Source organism: Hyaena hyaena, unplaced genomic scaffold (assembly GCF_003009895.1).
Source record: "Hyaena hyaena isolate Hyena2069 unplaced genomic scaffold, ASM300989v1 scaffold_45, whole genome shotgun sequence".
NCBI classification, from domain to species: domain Eukaryota; kingdom Metazoa; phylum Chordata; class Mammalia; order Carnivora; family Hyaenidae; genus Hyaena; species Hyaena hyaena.
The window spans coordinates 2,202,040-2,223,828 of NW_024080677.1; the positions used below are offsets into that span (position 1 = coordinate 2,202,040).

At 35.1% G+C, this 21,789-nt stretch overlaps 1 protein-coding gene and 1 non-coding gene across 3 annotated transcripts in view; both read right to left on the reverse strand.

Annotated features, from left to right (window-relative positions):
* ACAP2 (ArfGAP with coiled-coil, ankyrin repeat and PH domains 2) overlaps nucleotides 1-21,789 on the reverse strand; it is a 147,201-nt gene that overhangs the window by 38,018 nt on the left and 87,394 nt on the right. For both annotated transcript variants that reach the window (XM_039230373.1, XM_039230372.1), the window contains 5 exons: nucleotides 20,735-20,918; nucleotides 16,865-16,909; nucleotides 13,085-13,180; nucleotides 6,210-6,284; nucleotides 355-467 (listed from right to left, as the gene is read on the reverse strand). In XM_039230373.1, coding sequence (XP_039086304.1) covers nucleotides 355-467; nucleotides 6,210-6,284; nucleotides 13,085-13,180; nucleotides 16,865-16,909; nucleotides 20,735-20,918 — 513 coding nt within the window. The remainder of the gene's footprint in view (nucleotides 1-354; nucleotides 468-6,209; nucleotides 6,285-13,084; nucleotides 13,181-16,864; nucleotides 16,910-20,734; nucleotides 20,919-21,789) is intronic.
* LOC120230699 lies at nucleotides 5,326-5,486 on the reverse strand. Its single transcript, XR_005528122.1, has one exon. It is a non-coding gene; the product is annotated as a U1 spliceosomal RNA (small nuclear RNA).

Sequence of the window (21,789 nt, forward strand, 5' to 3'; positions counted from 1 at the left end):
CCCATTTTCTAAAAGTCTTGGTTAAAGTTATTGACTCAGGATCATCTGGCTAAAAAATTCATAAGCAAACACTAAGTTAAAATGTATATAAACATCTTACAGAGAAGGTACCCAAAGGAGAAAACAATTCTTGCTTTCTGATTTAAACACTGCTTAAATTTTAGAATTAGTGCTATCATTTTTCACTTCTTAGGATCCCCTTTCTTAGAAGGACAACTTATCTTCAATGGACTGGGTTCAAGAAGGCTACTGTGGGCTGTGAATTTAAAGAATTGGGAAAGAAAGAGTTGCCACAGGGAAGGTCAGAAAACTGGGACTATGGTAAGATCAAGACTAGTATTTGAAATATATTACCTGTTCCAAGTTTTGAAGGCATTGCTGGCTCGTTTGAACAGATATCCTTCCATAACAATACCATTTGCAGCATCTACATTATATTCTAACTTAGAATCATCACTTGAGAAATCCTAAACAAAATAAAAAAGTTCATACAATTTGATGACATCCCCTAGATAACAAATTTATCATAGAGAAACAGTACAAATCATAGAAAAGCTTTCTATTCTATTAAGATAGTTATATTAACAGTATTCATAACAAAAGGGGAGACCTAATTATTATAACAACATAAAACACAGATGATTATATAGAATATATTCTGAAAAAGAAAACAATATAAATTGATTTATATACTGATTTATATACACTGACTAAAGGCACAAAATAATATGTATACAAATAGACAAAAGGAACAACTAAATCCTATACATGATGTTATGTTTAAAATGATTTCATTTTAGGGGTGCCTAGGTGGCTCAGTCGGTTGAGCATCCAACTCTGGCTCAGGTCACGATCTCATATTTCATGGGTTCAAGTCCCATGATGGGCTCTGTGCTGACAACTTGGAGCCTGGAGCCTGCTTCAGATTCCCTGACTCCCTCTCTCTGCCTCTCTCCCACTTGTGCTCTCTCTCTCTCTCTCTCCAAAATAATTAATAAAAATTGAGAAAAAATAAAATGTTTTCATTTTATTCTAACATCATATTGTGATGTGTGTAACAGTATTTTTAATAAGTGATATAAGGGCACCTGAGTGGCTCAGTTGGATGGACGTCCAACTTTGACTTAGGTCATGATCTAACACTTCGTGAGTCTGAGCCCCGCACTGGGCTCTGTGCTGATAGCTCAGAGCCTGGAGCTTGCTTCAGATTCTGTGTCTCCCTCTCTGTGTCTCTCCCCGGCTTGTGTACTCTCCCTCTCTCAGAAACAAATAAATAAATAATAAAAAATTAAAAAGTAATATAGATATTTTTTAAATTGGGATACTTAAATCTAGCTCTATCCTCTAAGTATATTACTATTATGGTATTTTTTAATCTGATAATAATAACTCCACTATTAGGGAGTTCAGAAGTAGGAAAAAGGCTTTTCTTTTTTCCTAAAATAAAATTTTGTTTTGCAAAGAAGACCCAAGTTTAAAGTGGGCATGCTGAGCTCACTTTTTTATGAGGATTATGAAATCCTTCATAATCTTCTGTCATTCTACTGTTCACTTGAATGCAATTCAAACTTTCAATTTTCCTCTAAGGATTCGTGAAGTTTTGAAATCAGAAGTGTTATGTTTAAAATATTTCCTGATGAACTTACAAAGTAATTTGGGTTGGTTTTTTTTTTCCCCAAAGTAATTTGTACAAAACTGCAAGAGTGCTGCTATCCCCAATTTTAAAACTCTAAAAAAATCAGTCCCAGAACCTTCAAAATTATATCTGGACCAATAATCAAAGTTAAAATGCTATCCTTTTAGGGAAGAGTAAACTTTCTGTCTTGAGAAAGATTCTGGCAGAAGCTAGATGACCATCTGCCAAAAATGCTGGGATGGGAGTGTCTTCCACTGGAGGGAGACAGAGTGAGCACCACCTAGGGGCCATCCAAATTTAAGAGTCTACAAAGATGGATAATGGAAATAGACTAAATTCAGAAAGACAAAATTCGTTAAAAACAAAAACCATTGACATCTCTCAAAATTTAACCATAAATAGACATGATAATCTCAGGCGCCTAGCTGGCCAGTTGGTAGGGCATGCAGCTCTTGATCTCAAGGTTGTGAGTTCAAGCCCCACATTGGGGAAGGAGGGAGAAAGGGAGGAAGAAAATTAGAAAGACAGGATAATCCAAAATAATCAAATGAAACAGAATCTGGGACCACCTAGGTGGCTCAGTAGGATAAGTGTCCAACTCTTGATTTCAGCTCAGGTCATGAACCCATGGTTTGTAGAATTGAGCTCTGTTTTGGGCTCTGTGCTGACACAGCTGAGCCTGCTTGGGATTCTCTCTGCCTCTCTCTCTCTCTCTCTGCCCCTCCCCTCTCACACTTACTGTCTCTCAAAATAAATTAAAAACTTGAAACCATCTGTAAGTGAATTGGTACACTTTTTCCTGCTTTTTCTTTGAAAAAAAAATTAAGAAAACTTTAATGCCCTCATTTAAAATTTATTTGAGGTGGGGGCACCTGGGTGGCTCAGTCAGTTAAGCATCCAACTCTTGGTTTTGACTCAGGTCATGATCTCTCAGTTAATGGGTTCAAGCCATGCATGGGGCTCTGTGCTGTCTCTGCAGAGCCTACTTAGGATTCTCTCTTTCTCCTTCTCTCTGCACCTCCCCTGCTCACTCATTCACTCCCTTTCAAAATAAATAAACATTTTTTAAAATTATAAGTAAATATTTGAGACTATAATTTATTTAATTATACAGACAGGATTATGTCAGCAATAGATACAACTGCGTTTGGCAAATTCTAAAGGTTTCATTTGTAATACTTGCAGTTTTTTAATAACCTTGATGGTATTCAAAACATTAAAATGTAACCTCCTTGATATACAGTGTATTATACATATTTTTCTAATTTTCAACTATATTTCTTAAGTCTTCAATTTAATTACTATTAATATCAATTAATATTATATAGTAGTTAAAATGTGACAGATAATTTTATAATGAAGCAACTAATAACAGTGTATAAAATATATACTATAAATATATTGATTAACTGACAAATTAGGAAGGAATATCAAAGGCAAAAGACTAAGTGAAAATTGGAAGCCTAAGGGTAAGCAGATCGAAGAAGCCAGATTTCACCTTAAGGGCACTTGCTTCATTAGAACTTGAAGCTTTGCTGTGAGGCCCAGGGAAGAGAAGGCAAGACCAAGATTGGCCAATAAAGAGAATAAAACAGAAGCTTTCCCTTTTGAAATTGCAATCAAGAAAGAACATTATCACTTCAACTCAGGATTATGTTAGAAGTCCTAGCCACAAGGTAATAAAAGAATCGGAAAGGAAGAAACTATCATTATTTGCAGATGGTATGACTTTGTACACAGAACATCAAAAAGAATCCAGAGACAAACTAGCACTTAAAGAGAGCTTAACAAGATAGCTGGTTTCAAAATCAATACAGAGAAATCAATTTTATTCTAGTATGTAACAAAAGTAAACAGTGAGGAAAGAAATTTTTGAAAGATAGCATTTACAGTAACGTTTGCAATGTAAGTATCTAGGAATAAGTTTAACAAAAGATACACAAGAAAATATCAAGCTTTATGAAGGACATTAAAGAAAACTTCATTTTTAATATTTCAATCTCAAAGACTAGAAGACACTGTAAAATAAAGATACAAATTCCTCCCCATATTGGTTCATAGACCCAATGCCATCAATCAAAATCCCCAAAGCTATTTTTATGCAACCTGAAAGTCTGCTCCTGAAATTTATAAAAGAATGCAAAATTTAGGCAATTCACTTTTGAAAGAGAAGATAAGAGGTTTGTTTTGTCAGATATCAAAATACAACATTAAGTTAAAATAATTAAGGCAGCATAGTATTGCCACAATTAAGACAAAAAGACCAATGAAAAGTATTAAGAGCCCAAAACAGAACTCACATGTATGCAAACATAATGTAAAACAGAGGATCTAACAGAGTAATAGGAAAAGAATAAATGTTTTAATAACTGATTCTCCATCGTCCAGCTACCAGTATGTGAATACAAGGAAACTGGATCTCTACCTCACACCATACATAAACACCCAATTAATTACAGATGGATTTAAGATCTAAACATAAAAGGCAAATCTATAAACACTTAGAAGATTATACAGGAGATATGGGGATGGGCATGAAGGAGGGCACTTTGGGGATGAGCACTGAGTGTTATGTAGAAACTAATTTGACAATAAACTATTTGTAAAAAAAAAAAAAAGAAGATTATACAGGAGATATATACCAACAGTGTATACAGGGAAAGGTGCTTGAGTTCATTAATGACTAATGCATAACTTAAAACCACAATGAGATGTCAGTTATCTACCCACCAAAATTAGCAAAAATTAAAAGCCCTGAGAACTCTCACACAGTGCTGCCTGCCAGGATGGTAACAGCATTTTGAAAAGTAATTTAGCATTATCTACTAATGCTGAACATACACATTCCCTCTGAACCAGCAGTTCTACTCCTCGGTATAAACCCATCAGGAACACATACACATTAACAAAAGGCATGTACGTGAATGGCATAGAATCACTGTTTCTTTAACTGATCAATTTCCATTCTTGAAAAATCTAAATAATTACACTAGACATACTTTTCCCTTAGTTTTTAGGTGACCAAATTTTTTTTTTTTTTTTTACCTGTAATGCAGCCTTGTGTCAGCATTTAAGGGCAGAAAAAAGCGAAAGTAGCATTACTTTCTTCAAGTAAAGCAGTAATTGACTATTATTTGAAATCAAGTAAATTAATCTTAGATTTAATAATCTATTACTTTTGTACAACACTGAGCTATGTACACAGGGAAAGATATTAAAAGATATATAATAGTTATTAAATAATTCAGTTTAACCAAATAGTCACAAGTTTCTACAAGTATCATGACCTCTCATTTTAATTAGAAATGACTGGTTCCCATTTTTAATTATCTTTCCATGGTAATATCATTAAAACAAGTTACCCAACCAAAAGTGAGTCTAACTTTAAACAAATCAGAAAGTTAGTCTTACCTGACTATAACTGGAAGGAACTAAGTTAAACATGGTTTGGTAGGAAATCTTTACCTTAATAATGTTTCTCTTTGAATACTAATAACCCATCACCAAAATATTTTCCTTACTTATATTACTTACTTCACTTTAATTTTTTTACACTGACATCTTTTATGTCAGATCTAGTTCACTGGTATTTTAAATTCTAAAGAAACCATAAGAAAAGTTGATTTGACTCAATACCATGGGAACAGATTTCTTAAAGCAATGCTAGAAGGCATATTTGTTTTCTTTTTAGGGGAACAGACGAACACAGTGTGCCCCCACCACAAATTATACAGTCGAGTTTCCCATATTTAGGAAAATGCAAGAGTCAGCACATCTGGAATCAATGGAAAAGCCTTGCCCTAGAAAAACCACCTCTCTGATCATGATATCTCCCCTATCAGGTAAATACTGAAGGCATCTAGTCATATACTTGTATTATTAGATTCAACCTCCAATTTTCTCCTTTCATTTTAGATTACCGCACAAAAATATCACTTACTGTATAAAATATTGAGTTCCAAGTTAGTTGTATTCAAAGTTCTCCACACACAAAAATGAAAATATGTCATACCTAAATTTTCATTTAAATTTTTTTTTTCAAATATTAGTTTAGCTAAGCTTAGGCAAATTAACAAGAAATGCATGTGAAATTCCAGTTATCACATGAGAGCAATCAAGTGTTGCTTTAGGTTAACTACAGCTGTGAAGTCTACAACACCAAACACACACTGATACAAAGATGTTCTCGATCCCCACCCCACCCCACCTCCACCCATCCCCCACTCCACTCATTCTCATTCACAAGCTTTACAGGGATTGGTGATATCCTAACAAATTATAAATACCAGTTTAAATTCTAACTAAGGGCTATTTTTTAGTTAAGGTCCTAAGAGAACGATGTTTTTGCAAACTGGTTTAAGAGCATGGCTTTCAAATATTTTAAAAGAATAATAAAATATATGCCTGACCATCTAAAAATTTTTTTATTTTTCACAAAATTTACGAGGAATTTACCCAATTTAATTACTAAAGCAACTCAAAGGATTTGTTCCAACACGATGGTATCTTGCTGAAGCCAATAAGTGAACAATTGTATAAAATGGAAACTCCTTTAACTTTTCTCTTCAAGTACCTTTTGTTGAATGGTGGAATGTTTTTGCTCCATCTCTCTTTTCTCCTTTGCTGCATCTACAACCAGTCGATCCAACTATAAAGGGAGAAAGAGAGAAAATCATAGAGACTTAAAATTTAAAAAAAAAAAAGGTATGATCATTTTTTAAAAAACATACAATAAGTCAGTCCATTTAAGTTTACTTAAAAAGGCATTATGGCTACAACTTTAAAATGAAACTTGGTTGTTGTTGGTTTTTTTTCTGGTATCAAATCCTTTTAGAGAAGGTCTGTAACTCCTCCAGGAAAAACACTGCTAAGAAAAGTTGTGGTGCCTGGCAAACGTGACAGGCGGCCCTGTCAAGGGCACAACAGGGATAACATGGGTTCCTGGAACACGGAAGAGGACTCTAGTTGAAGTTGCCTGCTGACCCACTCAGCAACTTCGGTCGTCAGAATCAAAGAAAGAAGATGCTGTGGCGATTTGTTTTCCTGAAAGCAAAAAGCAGCAGCTAAGCTAGTGTGGGCCTGCTCTCACAAGTTCACCAAAACAGACACTTCCAATCACTCAAAATGCTTCATGTTTTCAAGTTGGCTTCTTAATGTTATAATCAAATCTAAAAGGCTTAAAAAACAAACAAACAAAAACCTCACCAGATAAAAGAGAAAGCTAAATAATAATTTTTTAAAAAATGATAATAATAAAATAGTAATCATTCATAAGGTTAGGGTATAAAATCACCATTGTTTAACATTCTATTTTAAAAGCCCAAAAAATTTATGAAATCATAAAATCTCATTTCCTTTTTGTTCCTTTCTATCAGAAAAGATGATTTTCCAGTATCATGACAAATGCACTGACTTCTTGAACTACTCTACTGGAATAACAATTGGGTTATAAAATACTATGTGAGTCTACTCTCCTAGAATGTGATGTAGGTCTTTTCATCTTCAACCTCCCATACCTCTAACTGATTGGTGTGGGATAAATGAAAAACTAAAAATGTAAACATCAGCAGGAGTAAGGAGAAAGATAAAGTATTAAATGTCCAAATGGTTTTATTGATATCCTTTAGAAACAAAACTGAAAAAAGCTTTTGTAAAAAAAAAAAACCATCTGATTCTCTATTTACTCTCTATTACACATCATTTTTATTTTCCTGGCAGATAATAATTGTGATCACGGAATCTTTTTTTTTTTTTTTTAAATTAAAAAAGCTTTTTAAAAGTTTCTCTTTAAATCTCAGTTAGTTATAGAGCAGAATATTAGTTTCAGGTGTACAACTGGCCACAGAATTTTTTTTTTTTTAATTTGAGGGAGAGAGAGAGAGAACACGCACAAGCAGGGGAGGGGGAGGAGAGGAAGAGAGAGGGGGAGAAGGGGGAGAGAGAGGAAGGAGGAGAATCTTAAGCATGCTTCACACTCTGCACAAAGCCCAATGCGGGGCCCAACGCGGGGCTCAATCCCACGACCCCGAAATCATGACCTGAGCCGAAATCAAGAGTCAGACATTCAACCGAGTGAGCCACTCAGGCGCCACCACAGAATCTTAATTATCACTGAATACTAATAAAAACTAAAAGAAAACACACTGAAACAGAACTATCACTATTGTAAATATTTGATATACTACTGTACTTAAGGATCTAATGCATACGTGCCTTAATGACATATAACATTGGTTTAATGTGTAATGCTGGTACATGCTTCACTAGTAAAATGCCCTCAATATTTTCTTATACTGAATGAATGAAATAACCATTATACCATGGTTTTATAGACTTTAAGTGATGGCATATAAATATTACTCATTCATTCAGACCCTAAGAATTAACTAATATTTATAAACTTGTGTGCGTGTAACTTCTATAATAGTACTGCAATGCAAGTGACAGTTTCCTGCCTGTCAGATTGGTAGTCAATGCCTCTGCTACAATCCACCCCACTGCTATTACAGCAGACAAGGGGAAAATTCACCTCTCTCTGTTGGGGGAGAAAGATAAAGGAAAAAAAAAATCTTTCCACATGGTGGAGGACTGGGGGAAGTACAAACCGAGGAGATGTGAAGACTGACAGTCCTGTCTCCTACATGTTGGGGCTGTATCAGGAAGAGAGGGTTTGGAGCACAGCACGATGTGTCCTGGGCCTCCAGCGGTGTCGGGCACTAGGGGTTTCACAGGTGCCTATAAGTAGCCCGGTGCCCCCAGTCCTCTGTGTCTGGAATCTCTTCTCCTCCTACCACCTCAGATATCACCACTTCTCTTTCTGCTTTTCAATTTCTTTCATTTCCATCTGCTTGCATATGGGTGCAAATCCTAGTACCTTAAATAAAACCTTCCTCCAACTCATATTCCCCTCTAGCTACCACCTTCTCCCCCCCTTTCCTCACAGCACAACTTTTGGAAAAATCTTCCCCGTACTTCACTTGTCCATTTCATATTCCCACCCACTGTAGTTTAGCTTCTGCCACTCAGATGCTCTACTCTCGCAGAGGTAACAGACAGCCTTCCGGCTGCTGGAAGACCCTGGTTTACTGGGTCTTCCTCCCAGTATCTGTGCTGACAACCACCCCTCCTTGTAGAGCCCCCCTTTCCTTGGCCTGTGCTACCACCGTCTCTGGGTTTCCCACCTCCTCTCATTTACGTTCTCATGGAGCTCTCATACCTATCTCTTAAAAACATGCCATTCTTGGGGCGCCTGGGGGGTTCAGTCAGTTAAGCGTCCAACTTTGGCTCAGGTCATGATCTCACGGTTCATAGGTTCGAGTCCCACACTGGGCTCTGTGCCGGCAGCTCGAAGCCTGGAGCCTGCTTCGCATTCTGCGTTTCCCTCTCTCTCTGCCCCTGCCCTGCTCGCTCTCCATCTCTTTATCTCTCTCAAAAATAAATTAAGAACATAAAAAATAAAATAAACATGTCATTCTTAGGGCCCTGTTTGAAGCCAGATTCTCTTTTCACTCTATACTAGCAGCCTTTGATCTTAATTTACAAAATCAAAACCTTTAAGCATACTATTCTAGCACTTACATTTTTCAAAAATACTTTTTGAAATACAAAAATGATTTTGAGATACCTATTAACTTTCCTTGGGTCAATTCACCCACTACTGTGGCTACAATTAGCAATTATATGCTACTGACTCTTTTAATCTAGGTTTTTTTTTTTTATCAGTTCCAGATAGACTTGCTTAGATGTCCTATCCTCAAAATTCGACACATTTAAACCTCAACTCATCATGTCCCTCTACTTCAAACTGGCTATATCTTAAATATCCCTCAAGTCTATCTATTTCTATCAGTACATGTTCCTCATTCCAGATACAGTTATCTCATAACTGAGTTATAAAAAGAATATCCTAACTGACAACCTCCAACCAGGTTGTATTTTCCACTAGGCACCCTATAGACACCAGAGCTCAGATGCTTTTCAAGAACATGAAAAATCATGTGAGAACTCAGAGGGGGAAATAGCAAAACTGAAACTATTAAATGTCTAAAATATATAATTATTTAACTATTCAACTGCAATCCAACTCATTTTTTATAAAGTATATTTAATGTACGATGAGGGTATGACATAAAACTTGACCGGATGTTGGGAGTGCCTAGTCTAGGAAACTCTTGCCTCTCTCCCAAGTCTGGGTTACAGGTTTTATGTGTATGTTCCTATAACTCTTTCATCCTGTGCTATGTGTAGAGACTGCTAACTGTTCCCCAATAACCGTTCTTTCTTAATACAACCCCCCAAATTCTAGCAGGTTACATGATTATCTGGCATTAAGTGTGTCTCTCCCACCCTTCCGGGCAGCTAGTGTGACGTCAGGATGTACACAGAAGTGATCTCCACGATTTCCAGGAGATAGTCATAAAGAGAAAGAATGCATTTTTCTTTCTCCTCGCCTCTTTCCCATTAGCTAGAATGTAGGTATGGTGACTAAAGCTTGATCAGCCACTTTGAACCATGAGATAGAGTCAAAAATTATAATAAGCCTGCATCCCTACAAATCAAGTGACCACCATACCAGGACTTGACTTGACATAGGAGAAACAATATTCCATCTTGCTGAAACTACTATTATTTTTCAGGTTTCTATCCCATGCAAACAAGCCTCGTCTCAATCTATATACTCAGAGCACTTAGCACAGAGAATAATAACAGTCTGGTGACTTGTTGGCCAACAGATTAAGTCTACAGTCAGGGAACAGTATGGCAACTCATGGCATATGCCCTGCACACACACCATCCCAACACACACACACACACACACACACTATATTTACTTTTGGTCCATGAATGCAATTCTCGTTACACTCTGACCTTTCCTCATTTCCCTAAACTCTATTTTTCATCCTTCACCCCCTGTCCTCAAAAGGTAATATGAACCTATATGGGGAAAAAAATCACCTAAAAATTGGTACAAATGAATCCAGAAACCTCACCAATCAGCAAAAAAGAATGTCCCAAAACAAATCTAAATAAAGTTCTGCTCAGTTATCAAAAATAATTTGAATACAATGAAATCTCTACATAATACAGTTATATATATACATAATTCACACACGTGTGTATATGTATAAAATGAAGAAGTTCCCAAGAGTTCCATAATCTTAAGATTCTAAAATTTTATTATTCAAAATAGCAAAACATACATTTTTTTGAAAATAAAAAAGGAGCTATAACTTCAAATGAAAAATCAGTAGGATTTTTTAATTATCCAAATGTAAGAAATGAAAAAATAAACCTAGCTACATATATTATAAAAGGCATTTTGTTTTTAAATTTTCCTTTCAACACCCTCATATACTATCTGTAACATTTTTTAAAAATTTTTTATGTTTATTTATTTATTTTCTTTTTTGAGAGAGAGAGAGCAAGCAACGGAGGGACAGACAGAGAGGAAGAGAGAAATCCCAAGCAGGTTCCACACTGGCAGCACAGAGCCCAGTGTAGAGCTGGAATCCACAAACCATGAAATCATGACCTGAGCTGAAACCAAGAGTCAGATGATTAATCAACTGAGCCACCCAGGTGCCCCAATAGCATAGGTTTAACTTTAATCTTATTTTTGGTTATACACATTTAAGCCACACATAAATCACCTGCAACATCAAACTTCTTCATTAAATAAATGAAATGTCAAATTTCTCAATATGCCAAATTTCTTTAAAAGTACAGATCTCAGAGCAAAGGCATCAGAAGCAAAAACAAAAGAAAATTTAAAAAAAGAGCAGGACTTTATCAAACCAAAAAACTTCTGCAAAGGAAACTATCAACAAAATGAAAAGGCAACCTACTGAATGGCAAATACATTTGCAAATTATATATCTGATATAAATGTCCAAGATATAAAAGAACTCATACAACTTAATAGCAAAAAAGCCACAAACACTCTGATTTAAAAATGGGCAAAGGGGGGCGCCTGGGTGACTCAGTCAGTTAAGCGTCCGACTTCAGCTCAGGTCATGATCTCATGGTTTGTGGGTTCGAGCCCCGCGTTGGGCTCTGTGCTGACAGAGCCTGGAGCCTGTTTCAGATTCTGTGTCTCCCTCTCTCTCTGACCCTCCCTTGCTCAGGCTGTTTCTCTCTCTCAGAAATAAATAAAACATTAAAAAAATAAAATAAAATAAAATAAGGCAGAGGATCTGAAGAGACATTTCTCCAAAGGAGACATAGATGGCCAAAAGGTATATGAAAAAGTGCTCAACATCACTAATTATCAGGAAAATGCAAATCAGAACTACAGTAAGATACCACTTCACACCTGTCAAAATGGCTGTCATCAAAAAATCAAGGAATAACAAGTGCTGATGAGGATAAAGAGAAAAGGGCACTGCTGGTGGAAATATAAACTGGTGCAGTCCCGATGGAAAACTGTATGGAGATTCCTTAAAAAATTGAGAGCAGAACTACCATATATTTTAGCAATGCCTCTTCTGGATACGACCCAAAGTAAACAAAGATACAAATTTCAAAAAGTATCTGCATCTCTATGTTCACCACAGCTACTTACAATAGCCAAGACATGGAAACCACCTAAGTGTCCGTCAATAGATGAATAGAAAAAGGAAGTGTGGTATATATATACACAAGGGAATACTATTCAGCCATTTTTTTAAAACAGGAAATTTTTCCATTTGCAACAACACAGATGGACCTTGAGGGCATTATGCTAAGTGAAGTGAGTCAAACAGAGAAAGATAAATACCGTATGATCCTACTTATAAATGCAATCTAAAAAAAAAAAAAAAAAACCCCACTAGAGCTGGCAGAGGTTGGGGAGGGGTCCAAGTAGACAAAATGGGTGCATGGGGTCAAAAGGGAGACATTTCCAGTTATAAAATAAGCAAGTTCTGGGAATGTAATGTACAGCATGGTGCCTATAGTTAACACTACTGCACTACTGTATTGTATGCTGAAAGTTGTTAAAGAGTAATCTTAAAAGTTCTGATTCCAAGAAAAAAAAATTGTAACTAACTGGAATTACAGATGTTAACTAGACTTTTGAGGTGGTCATTTGACCTATATGTATGCATATATATACATACACATACAGACACACACATCTCAAATTATTTTATACAGCTGAAACTAATGCAATATTGTATGTCAATTATATCTCAATTTAAAAAAAACACACAGATATCAGGAGCCCCTGGGAGGCTCAGCCAGTTGAGTGTCCAACTTTAGCTCAGGACATGATCTCATCATTCCTGAGTTCAAGCCCCAGGTCAGGCTTGATGCTATCAGTTCAGAGCCTGCTTTAGATCCTCCGTCCCCCTCTCTCGGCCATTCCCCAACTCTCATGCTGTGTCTCTCTCTCTCAAAAATAATAAACATTTTTTTTAAATATATGTATCAATGTATAATACTGAATCAAGCAATACAGTAGAATATTACCTGTGCACCAAGATCCTTCATGTACGGCCCAAGTTCACTAAATAGATCATATCCTTGATGGAAGAAGGCCAAATGAGCATACATAAAAGATAACATCTAATAAGAGGAAAAAAAGGGTTAGCGTTTTAAAAATCAATTCTTAGACAACTACTCGAAAATTTTTTTAATCTTGATCTCATCGAATGTTTAAAAACTATTCCTTTAAAGCCCAAAATATCAAACCTATTTAAAATTGAAATTGAGTCATTTTTCTTAAAAGAGTATTCCAGAATTATTTGTGAAATAAGAATAAATTTTATTTAAAAGAATCTCCAAGTGGTTTAAAATTTTAACAATGCCCCAAATTTTAGTTTTTTAGACTATATCCAGATGATCAAGATTCATACAGTAGTAATTGAAAGAATCAAGTATTCAACACTTTCACCATCTTCCCAGGTGCATTATAAAGTATTTATGTGCCTTTCCACCAAACTCACTGACAAACTTTTTTTTTATTTTTTAAATGTTTACTTATTTTTGAGAGACAGAGTATAAATAGGGGAGGGGTACAAGAGCCACAGAATCCAAAGCAGTCTCCAGGCTCTGAGCTGTCAGCACAGAGTCCAACACAGGGCTCGAACCCATGAACCATGAGATCGTGACCTGACCTGAAGTCAGACACTTAACCAACTGAGCCACCAAGGGACCCCTAGCAAAACTTTAAACTGCAAATAAAGTATTAAAAGATTAGAAGGGGAAACACGAAGCTCTCAAAATAAAACAATCAAACTTTACAACCTGCTAGGATCACTAAGCACAACCCAAAGTAGGGAATGCTTATTTTTTTTCTCGAGATATTTAAATGAGACAACAGACTTTGCCAACATGGAAGTTTCTAAATATTCATTTCCAATATCCAAAAATGTTGCTAATGAGTTAAGATTTTTCCAGGTGTTCCTATATTTTACTTATTCATGGAAGAAAAATCATCCTTATTTTTATTTGTTGTTTTTACATGGGAAGAAATTTGATTCAATCACAATACTGAAAGAATCCTCCAAACTTCCCTCCATGTTAGCAAGACAAGGCATCTACTTAATTTGCTGAAATCTAAAATAGCTCATAAGGTCTTTAACATTCAAGAATGCTTCAAAAGAATTTGTTTTTGAAGAGAAAAACCAATTAAATAAAACATAAACACAAAAGAACAAAGCTCAAAAAAAGATTATTCTGGAATTAGATAACAGTAGTTGTGCAACTTTATGACTATAATAAAAAATAATTATATAAAAAAGAGGGCAAAAGATTAATAGCTACAACTACATAAAAATGTAAAACATGCCTGCACAGCAAAACATATAAGCCTATTAAAAGATAAATGATAACATTGGAAAAACACAATAACAAAAGGTAACTAGTCTTAAAATATAAAAGATGTTACCAATCAGTATGAAAAAGATAAACACTCCAACAACAACAAAAAATAAAACAGGAAACACAAGAGGCCAAAAAATATACAGGAAAAAAATTCAGACTCATACACATTTAATACAAACTCATTTGTAGTAAAAACACACACACACACACATACACACACACACACACTGAACAATGGCATGACATTTTCTATCTACCAAATTATAGGTAGAGTGGAAGAAATTAAAACCCAGTGTTGGTAGTATAGTTCACTTTCCCACTTTTCCACTACTAGTGGAAATGTTGTGTAAGTCTTAAAATTTAACATTATTTTTTAAAAGTTTTAATAAATGCTTAAACCCTTGACTAAGTCATCTCTTGTCTTAATCTATCCTAAGGAAATTAGGATAATGAATCATATTATTTATCAGAATGACCACTACAATGCTATTTTTTAAGGTCAAAAACATAGAAATTACTTGAAAATCCATTAATGGATAAAATTAATTTAGGGCATATTCAAGATCAGCAAACTATGGCCTGCAAACTATATCCAGCCCCATCATATGTTCTTGGATAGCCTACAAGCTAATATGGTTTTTACATTTATTCACGGTTGAAAGAAAATAAAGACAGCATGAAATTCATTACATGTGAAAATCATATGAATTTCAAATTTCCATGTCTATAAGAATAATTTTTTATTAAAACACAGCCATTCTATTTATTTACATATTATCTATGGCTGCTTTATCCCTCTCTCTCTTTTATTTTAGAGAGAGAGAGAGATAGAGAGAGAGAGAGAGAGAGAGAGAGAGAGAGAAAGAGAATCTTAAGCAGTCTCCACACTCAGTGAGGAGGTCTTGATCCCAGGACCCTGGGATCATGACCTGAGCCAAAATCAAGAGTTGGACACTCAACTGACTGAGACAACCTGGTGCTCTTATGGCTACTTTCTCATTATAGGATACAGTTAAGTAATTACAACACAGACCACATGGCATAAAACCCTAATTACTCACTACCTGGCCCTTCACAAAAAAAAGGTTGCTTATCCCTAATATACCCAAGTGGTAGAATACTATTTGGCCACAAAAGTCATTGTTAAATAAAAAATATTTAATGACATCTGATGACTTTGGTGTTACTATTGAAAAAAAGAAAGTTATAAAACATATGTAGCAATGATTCCTATTTTGTTTAAAAAAATTAAAAGCCATTTTAGAACACATATATACATATTCACGTACGTACATGCACACAGAAAAATAAAGATATATGCCAAGATATTAACACTGGTTCTCCCTGGGTAGTAAGATTTATAAGTATTTTAATTCTTTTCTTCAGACATTTTATTTTTCAATTTCCTGCAATTAACAAACATCACTCTCAGTCAGGAAAAGGAAGCAGAAGTAAAGAACAAGTACAATGTACTTACCTGTAAGAAATAACATATATATAGAATTTAGGAAAATGCTAGGTGGGGACAAGGATCAAAGGCAATTTAAGTATACCCTTTAAGGGAAAAAAAACAAAAACAAAACACTTTAGTGAACAAAGAGAGGAAAAATTATTTCTAAGGTTCTCAAAATATGAAAAAGTTCAATACCATACCACTACCACCCTCTTCCCACTTCCTTGTTAGCTTTAAGACCCAAAAATCGGTCTTGGGGTGCCTGGGTGGCTCAGTCCGTTAAGTGTCCGACTTCGGCTCAGGTCATGATCTCACGGTTTGTGGGTTCGAGCCCCACGTCGGGCTCTGTGCTGACAGCTCAGAGCCTGGAGCCTGCTTCAGATTCTGTGTGTGTGTGTCTCTCTCTCTGACCCTCCCCTGCTCATGCTGTTTCTCTCCCTCTCTCTCTCTCTCTCTCTCTCTCTCAGAAATAAATAAAAAACATTAAAAAAAATTTTTTTAAAGACCCAAAAAATGGTCAAATAAAAAAAATCATTTTCTCTATGGGTGTAGTGGCTCAGGGAAAAAAATTATTCTCAAATTTCATCCCCTTTATTTGCAAACTGCACTCCAAAGAACAAACCAAAAGGCTGATACATCATCAAAAATTCTAAGGAAAAATTCTCTAAATGATACTATTTATGTATGCCCTGAATCTCAAATATTTAAACGTCTACACTAAGGAGCTCACAGTGTGTTAATAGGAGATACACTAAAGAACTCTAACTTGAAGGAGACCAAAAAGTGGTTAAGTGGCATATGAGAAGTACAAAAAATCTGTAAAGATTAACTTTGAACCTGGAATAAATATATTTATAGATATACATACACACACAAACATATATACACACATCACGTTGCTTAAAATGCTTAAGTATGTGCATTTATATCATACTAAAATATTTAAAATATCATTTCAATAAATATCTTACTGATTTTAGGATTTCTGATCTTCTTTTTGATTGTAGGACATTAATCTGATGAGGGAAAATACAGTTGGTTAATCACCCAGTTTTTATTTTAAAAACGAATCTACAGTGTAATATTGTAAAATTTGCTTATTCTGAAGTTTAATACTTTTCCAGAAAAGTAAATTAAAAACAAAGTTCAAGGTTTTTACCCTTTGACCCGCGTTTTGCAAAAACAGTTAAGACAAACATACCAATGAAACTGTCATCCATTTTCACCTCAAAGAGAAACTGGTCATGCCTAACACACAAATACTGTAATGATAAAACTGTCACGTTGACAGACATTTTAATTTCTCAGAATTCCATCTTCTCCCCATCCTCCTTATCTAACTGCTCATCCGGACCCTTCAACATATACCCTTAAATATAAATGCTCATCACTTTTACCACGACTACCAACCACCATACTCTCTCTTCTAGACGATTGCAATAGCCTATGAACTAGTCTCTCTATGCTGAACTCTCTATAATCCATTCTCCACACAGCAACCAGAGTGATCTTTTCAAAATATAAGTAAGATTATCCTATGTCCAACTTTAAACCTCCCAACTTTCTTCTATCACCTGCATGGCCCTTTGCGATGACTGCCTCCCTAACCTAGTTTTCTACTACTTTCCCCCTCTGTGCTGCAACCACACTCCAAAACTACTTCCATCTCAACACCTTCAAACCAGGTATTCTGTCTTCATGTCGTGATTTTCTGCCCCGACAGACACAAGGATACCTCTTATCAATCAGGCCCCAGCTTAAATACTATCTTCTCAAAAATGTCCAAGGTAGGCCCTATATACTAGAGTTGGTATACATTCTAGTATATCAAACTATTTATTTTCTTCACAGCATTCATAACTACCTTATATTTTCTTATTTACCTGTGTCTTACTCTTAGCTGCATCCCCCAAGTGGTACATAGTGAGGACACAATAAATATCTGTTAAATAAATTAATGGACCTTAAATAATATTTTAATTAGATTACACTTACTGAAAGATCAATAAATATATTATGAAAGTTACCTTTGTGGTATCTCTCCCAACTCTAGAAATTTCTTAACAAATATTTTATTTTTGTCTGTTATATATCAGCTTCATGACATTAAATGTTTTTACAAAAAAAAGAATCATTCACATTTTGCTATTATTGTCAAAAGATTACAGAATATTTTCCTTTTTAATATGTTCCTCCCACTGAATATTCTGCCTGTTGTTTTATAAGATAATTTTAAAACACTGACTGGAAAACAAAACCACACCAAGAAAAATCCGAATAACTACACTTAATCACTAATTTCCTTTGTATGTCTGTTTCAAGGCCTATTCAGTTTTGAGAACTAAAATATTAACTTTCAAATGCTCTAAATAAAAGCAGAGACTGCAGATAACCTATTATTCAAACTTTGAAAAATGCCAAGCGACAGTGCCTCTCTTTTATGTATTTTTTTTTCTTTTTGGCAACAAAAACAGTATTTACTTGAAAAAAAGTAAATCACATATTTAAGGAAGCTAAAACATGACAAACTTTATAAATATGGATATTTATTGCTTACTATCCCCTAAAATAGCCACTTAATCCATATAATTAAATGACACAACAGTTTTCACTAAAAAAATCAAATATAGGAGAAGTGGGGGTCCTAACTTCAAACTATTTGGATAAACACAAAGAAAATGGATAATTTATTTTCCAACCACTGCACTATAGGGAAGGAACATAACCTAGGAGTAAAAGACATAGAAATAAATAATTACAATAAATGCAAGTTAAGTGCTCTACCAGCAATGCGCATGACAGTATTATGGCAGCACCGTGGAAGCAGAGGCAAGAATGATTCATTTTGCCTGGAGAGGTTAGAGTAACTAACTGACCTTTTACAAAACATAGAAGGAACTAGTAATGGAGCAGGTAAAGGCAATGCAAGCAAGACCAATTTTCTGAGAACATCTTGATAGTCTAGATAAGAAACAATAAAGACTAGTGTCAGGGCTGCAGCAACGGTAGGAAAGAACAGACTTAAGAGATACACAGAACTGTTTAAGGCAGCTTTGGCTGTTAGGTATAGCAGCTGAGAATGAGAACATCTGGTGTAACAACTCTACACAAAAACTTCTAGGACTGAGCGAAAAGGTGTCGCTATCCAGTTTAGGTAAGGGCAAAAAGAAGCCAACTAGAAGAAGACAGTTTTCAGCTGTGGATACAAAAAGAAAGAGGGATGTCTGAGAAAAGTGAATTTTGTCATCTATACTTAGTGGTAATTCAGGCAAAAAGCATGCGATTGTCAGGAAAATCAAAAGGTCAGAAAAGAATAGAACCAAATAGGCAAAGAAGAGGAGCTCAACATGGAAACTGAAAAGAAACACAAGTTGGGAAGATGACCTAAAGTTGTGTGAGACAAATTAAGACAAAAGTATATTTCAAGAAAGAGTGTGGTCTACCATTTCAGTGAAACACGAGAGTCAAGTTGGCTAAAAATTAAATTATATCTAATGAGTAAGACCTTAGATGAACCATTTCAGTGGAATAGGATAGGAAGACAGTACTCATACTACCGCAGGAAGTGGGGTGAATGTGAGGGAAGGGATGGGAAATAGGAAATTACAGGCCATGCCATTCCAGAAGACTTTTCACTAATAAATGGAATGCACTTCATTTTTTAAAATTTAACTTCCCACTTACTGAATAGAAACTTTATTTTTAAAATCTTAAAGTCTTTTTCTACTTTTCTGCAAAGTTATCTAAGTAGGTTTTTTTTTTTAATGTTTTATTTTTGAGAGAGAGAGTGTAGGTGCAAGCAGAGGAAGGGGGTGGGCAGAGACAAAGAGGTACAGAGATCTGAAGCAGGCTCCGTGCTGACAGCAGAGAGCTGGACGTACGGCCTGAAACCATGAATGGCGAGATCATGACCTGAGCTGAAGTCAGATGTTCAACTGAATGAGCCACACAGGCATCCCATCTAAGCAGTTTTTAAGCACTAATTTGTATATGGTTACTTATGTCTTTTTTTTTTTTTTTTTTTTTAAAGAAATGCCCTGTGATCACTAGTAAGTCAACAATCTCTGGGGACTCTATTGCTGTTTTGTAAAAGGAGATTTAGACAAACTAATTTCCTAAGCTTTAAAGCTTTCAACCTATGATACGTAGGAAACTATCAAGTACATGTGAAATAATGTATGTGTGCCTTCACTTCTCACATCTCTTGAATCCCTATGGAGACCTATCATACTCAAAGAGATTTCAATTATACACAGGACCAGAAGATCACCAAGCAATTTACAAGCAAAATACTGATCTCTAGTTTTATAAAACACCAGGTAATGTAAATATGAGAACAGTGTTTCTAGAAATAATTTTCATTTGGCAACATAGTAAGCCTTAGTACTTCTAAAAATCTACTTCTCAAGAAATAATCAGAAACGTGGCAAAAGATTTATTTATGTACAAAGATGTTACCATTATTTATAATTACCGAAAGCTATATCTTCACTATTGCCAGTAAAAACTGGCAACACTATATCTGATAATCAGATACTAATTAAATTGACAGAACAATTCCACAGAATAAAATATAGCAATTAAAAATGCTTTTTACATTTAAAAATGAGAGAAAGTATCATGTTAAGTGAAAAGGTAAAGAAATCCAAACCAAAGGTATACACATGCACACACATAAATATATGCATACAGAGATCTACAGACAAGTGAAAAGTTTTCACAAAACATCATGGTTTGATTTTAAACCCAAAGAAACATTATTTATTGTTCTTTTCAATGCCATCATTCAAAAGTAAGGACGTGTTTAGTAAGCATTTTTTGAAAACATATAATAAATATACCTGAAGTACGTAGTCGAGGGCTATATGTCGAAAACATTTTCTTGTTGCTGTCAGAATGTTTGTGGCTTCTTCAACTTCGTGCTGTTTGTTTCTTTGTACTTGAGCATTTTTTACTAACGCATTTTCTTTTTCTTCACTGACTTTTTCAAATTGCTTCTTGGCATCTTTGAATTTTCGAAGATCTCTAAAAAGTAAAAAGAGTTAAGCTTCCATAAATCCAATTATGGTGGTTCTCAAACCGCACTTTAAGAAATATCATTCGGGGTGCCTGGGTGGCTCAGTCGGTTAAGCCTCTGACTTCGGCTCAGGTCATAATCTCGCAGTTCATGGGTTCGAGCCCCATGTCGGGCTCTGTGCTGACAGCTAGCTCAGAGCCTGGAGCCTGCTTCAGATTCTGTGTCTCGCTCTCTCTCTGACCCTCCCCTGCTCACACAGTCTCTCTCAGAAAAAAATAAAAAACATTTTTAAAAATTAAAAAAAAAAATCACTTATTTCTTATTGAGGGAAATTAGTGGGCCAAGGGCATGAATATATTCTTAAAACACACACCGATACAATTCTTTGCAAAGCAACTGTGTACCCATAAAGGGTAAGAATTTCCATTCAGTGTTACAAAAATTTGAAACTCCTGATTAACAATTTTAGATAAATGCATGATATCCCTTCAGTTTTTCGACCACAGAATGAGGCAAAATGATTTAAAAATGATAATAAAGTGTGAGAAAGACTTTAAACTCTTTATTAAGAAGCTGTAAGTTTTCATGTATACATCCTATAAGAACATTCTGAACATTAGTCTATTATTTGCAAGAATCTGTGAGATGTCACTAATGGAACAATAATTTCCAACCTACTTAATGGCAGTGACTATGTTCATGAGATCTGCCACATTTACAGCTTATAACATCTGTCATTTATCCTGAAGACTGTATTGTATCCAACTTTATCTGTGATTTTATACATTCTCAGATAGGAATTAAAAAAGAAAAACTGAATTATTAATGTGGGAAAGGATAATGTTCCTATCTGGAACATTTAGATGCCTTTTATCTCTA